General features: G+C 35.6%; 1 protein-coding gene across 3 annotated transcripts in view; it reads right to left on the bottom strand.

The window, feature by feature from the left end:
* Positions 1–365: 365 nt before the first annotated feature.
* Positions 366–4192, bottom strand: part of nudt8 (nudix (nucleoside diphosphate linked moiety X)-type motif 8) — a 5916-nt gene continuing 2089 nt past the window's right edge. For all 3 annotated transcript variants that reach the window (XM_024258169.2, XM_024258170.2, XM_024258168.2), the window contains 2 exons: positions 3127–3204; positions 366–1133 (listed from right to left, as the gene is read on the bottom strand). In XM_024258169.2, the coding sequence (XP_024113937.1) occupies positions 951–1133; positions 3127–3204 (261 nt within the window). In that variant the 3' untranslated portion in view covers positions 366–950. The remainder of the gene's footprint in view (positions 1134–3126; positions 3205–4192) is intronic.

Below are 4192 nucleotides of genomic sequence, written 5' to 3'. Positions count from 1 at the left end.
TCTGGTTTATTAGCATTATAAATTGACCACTTACAAGAAAGAATAATTACGGCTAAGAATATGTTAAAAAGAGGTACCAGAGTAAGAATGTTTTTTCTGACCAATAAAATGACTAAGTAAATGGTTGGTCCATTTTTTTAAAAGGATGCTACCCATATGTCACTACCATATCAGAGTTCCTGGCTCTTCAAAGTTTGGCCTCGTTCAATGGCCGCCCGTTTTACACATGGAGCCTGAGAATGGTCATAGAAACTTGCGTAGCGACGCATGAATACAACGGGGAACCCTGAAATGCACATACATACTTTCTCTTGGAAGCAGCCGCTTGAACACGGGTTGCTAAGGGCGATAAAAACACAGCTGTATACGTTCCAGGTTCATGTTTTTATACACAGCATTGGTTTAAAGCGGAGCCAACAGTGAAAACATACCTTCAAAAATAAAATGATTGTTCACCCAAACATTCCATCCTAATGTGCCTCTTTTACTTCAGTGTCTACAATAGTTTTCGTTAAATAATTACACTGACATTAATTACGTTTACAATCGTGTGCTTATTGAAGATGGGATAACTACAAAAAGACATAAAACTTGAGGCAAAGATGGTTTCAGAATTAATTTAACTTGGAAAATCATCAGGAAGTAAGGGACTGGACTTAAAATAAAAACTTTGTGAGGTGTGTTAAAATACTGCATCTGTCCTTTTATTTATTTTTGCTTTTCATAATAAAAGGAAAATAAAAACACATCAAAACAGATCAGGTTTAGCCAGAAACTTCAGTAACTCCATGAATAGAGGTCGTTCAGCAGCTGCAGATCAGATGTTTCACACAAAGACTGGATGAGTCAACATAATTTGTCTTCATTTTAGATAACTTAACAACACAAAGCAAAGGTGTTTCAACAACTCTTCTGAGATAAATCAGTCTTCAGTTTGGTTTTAACGCCAGTCATGGTACGATGAGTTTTAGGGTGTGGTCCAAGGCGACGGCGGTCAGACCCCACACTCGATGCTTCCCGTTACGAAACACGGGGAGCGTGTATCCATACTTGTCACCTGTGCGGAAGTGTGTGTAGCCGCGGTTCTGGGGGTTGCAGAGGTGCGACAAAGACAAGGTGAAGACCTCTTCCACCTGGAGGAGACATCAAAGAAAGATCAAAGCTCTTTCCGTCTGGAAAACATCTGTTCATCATTTCTGTCTATTGGATTCATAAAAACACAATACAAATGATATTTTAAAGGGGCCATACCATAAAAAAATAAACTTTTTGAGCTTTTAAGTATATTATACTGTTCAGACGTCGCTATAAAGAATCTCAAAGTGGTATTTTGATCCATACATTAATTTCTGAGTAATCCTGATGGATCCATATCGGAGAAATGTGCAAGGAGGAATATTGGGAAGACAGCAGCAGAAAGGGAGCAGACTATTTCCTGGTGGAGAAAGGGAGCAGACTTTTCCCTAGTGGAGAAAGAGAGCAGACTATTTCCTACTGGAGAAAGAGAGCAGACTATTTCCTAGTGGAGAAAGGGACCAACGAATTGGGAGAACTAGTTTGAACGTGGATTATTGAGCAATGGCAGAAAGCTTGGCATGAAAAGGGTTTGGAGATGCTTCAAAGAGAACAGAAATGTTGACAGTCAGAACAATGTTCTCATTTGAATAAATCTTGAAATGTTCATCTGTTGTCTGCACTTTTTGACCAAATTTCACCACAAACTGCACCCACTAACCATCACCATTCTGTCTGTGCCAAATTTAAGGGATAAACGCCCAGGCTACACAGTATGTACATCACTATTTTTTACGGAGTGAAAGGCAGAGCCTCAGAAATCAAATTGTCTTACTTTTAGGTTAAAAAAAAGAGTTCATAAAAATAACTCATTTCATTAATAATTAGTTTTTTAGTGTTCCAAAGGTAATGTATGACCATATACATGGATATACTTTACTTTGAAATACTTAAGAAAATCATGGTATGGGCCCTTTAGAAGAAATAAAATCCAAATGAAGCCATACAGTAGAAGCCAGTATTGATTGAAATGAACTTAAAATTTCCTTCCTTAAAATCAGCTAAATTGTGTAGTGGGGACACGTCGTGGCTTCAACAACTGGCTGTCAGGTTGATGTCCACTACAAACACAAACGTCGGCCTGTGGAGCATTACTTAGGTGATGATCAGATTGGATTCATTAATTAAAATCAATTCACAGATCAAACCACAATTGTTGCTTTCTAAATAGGTGTATACAGTTGCTTTATGTCGTTTTTTTCTGGATTTAAATCTGTATTTAAATAATATTATTTATACATTTATTTACAAACGGAGTTTAGAATCAATCAAACATAACAGATAAAAACAAAGATTTTAGAAATAAATGAAGAGAATTTGTCCCTGTAAACAAAGTCACAACCACAAATTCTTCTGTCATCTTCCTGGTTAACTTAAGCAGTAAACAAAGCACAAATGCCATTGTTGCTTTGTGTCATTTTACAACAAATCCTGAAAACAGTTTTTCCATCCTCAATGGTTTGCTGACTACATGGTCATGACACAGTAGATCAAAAACAAGAAGACTGGTTCCAGTACAGGTTACCTGCCACTTACCCGTAACTCATCACTAGATATTTGGAATTTTATATTTTTGTATTTTATTCAAACTATTGATTATAATTAAAACAAAATGAGCTTTTATGGGTCTATTCCCGTAAACGGCTCTTTAGTTTCTTTATTTTTTTTCCTACAAAAACACTTGATACTTTAATTTTGAAAAGGACATCGATCACCAACACTATACTCTGAAGATTTATTTACTTCTGGTGACAGTAGCACGTGCGATTTGTTTAGTTTATATACTTAAATGAAACATTATTTCACAAATTTAGAGCAGTAATAACATTTCGTGTAAAGTACTATAATCTACTATATTCCATAAAACATTGTGGATCAGCGATTTCAAACATGTATCCTGTGGTTCTTGTTAGATCCCAAAACATCTGAAAACTTTCAACATGTCTTACAGGGGTGAATAAACTTAAAACCTGATTAATATTTTTACAATCATCTCCAGAAAATACATTTGTTTTATCTTTTGTGTAGAAATAAATGAGAAAGCAAATATACCTCTTCTGGATTTGGCTTAAACGTCAGCTCCTCTAGCGGTCCCAGGTTAGCCAGCACGGGCACAATCATCATCCCGGACTGGAAAGGAGCGCAAAATGCAAGGTTATGAGACACGGTTACAAAAATAACAAAACATGACCGAAACTTTGATACATCTTCTCTGTGGAGGAATGACTCTTAGAGGAAAATATGTGTGATAAAATAAACAAAGAAATTTAAAAACATTGCCTCTTTTCACATACTGACCAAAGCAAACATCTTACATGTGGATCTTAATTTTATCTCCTCAGGAGCTGAAACTAAAAGACCTACACCACTCATCGTTTCATCTATTGTAAAAGTGGTTTCAGTGGTATTTTAATTATCATTATGCAGTTTTTAGCCAAGAATCAAAAAACATGTTGTTTTATTGGGCATAGTTTCTGCAGAGTGACAGGAGTTTATTAAAAATTCACCTCTGAGTTGTGGGTGAGATGGAATGACCCCGCCCCCCTTCTATTCTCCGTTGGAGAGCAGAGAACTTGTTGCCCAACCACCATATTTTCTACATTACAGTTAAGCTATTTGTCATAAGGCCTTTGATGTTATGATTACCAATGAAAGAAATGTTTAGAAATGCTATTTTAAACCTATTTTTCTATATAAATGTCCTCCACCATGAGAGAAATGCAACAAAAAACATGTCAAAAACACAATTTTCATCGGAGTGTATCTATATCAAATGAGGAGAAACAACTAGACTATTATCTCATAGAGTTGGACAGATGTTTGAACGCCAAACTCCTCTCTGTTGCTTCACGTACTTTACTAACAGCTTAAAGCAGAACGTTATTAGGGAGACCTAAACATGTTTCTGCTTTAAAAATCACAGCCAATATCAATTCTGCTGCTGAGCATGCTTCCTTTGAAATTATTAACACGAAGCTGCTGAAAAAAATCTTTTTATTTTAAATTTATTCGACTATTTCGTCTGCTTTTTATTTATTTTAGGAAATGAAAAGAGATAATTAAATGATATGCAAATTTGCAATGAAATTTTTTTTTTACATGAATTTATCAGTTGTCC

This window comes from Oryzias melastigma, linkage group LG13 (assembly GCF_002922805.2).
Source record: "Oryzias melastigma strain HK-1 linkage group LG13, ASM292280v2, whole genome shotgun sequence".
Classification (NCBI taxonomy): domain Eukaryota; kingdom Metazoa; phylum Chordata; class Actinopteri; order Beloniformes; family Adrianichthyidae; genus Oryzias; species Oryzias melastigma.
The sequence above is the reverse complement of the archived record's forward strand: the minus strand, read 5'-3'. Positions and strand labels throughout refer to the sequence as shown.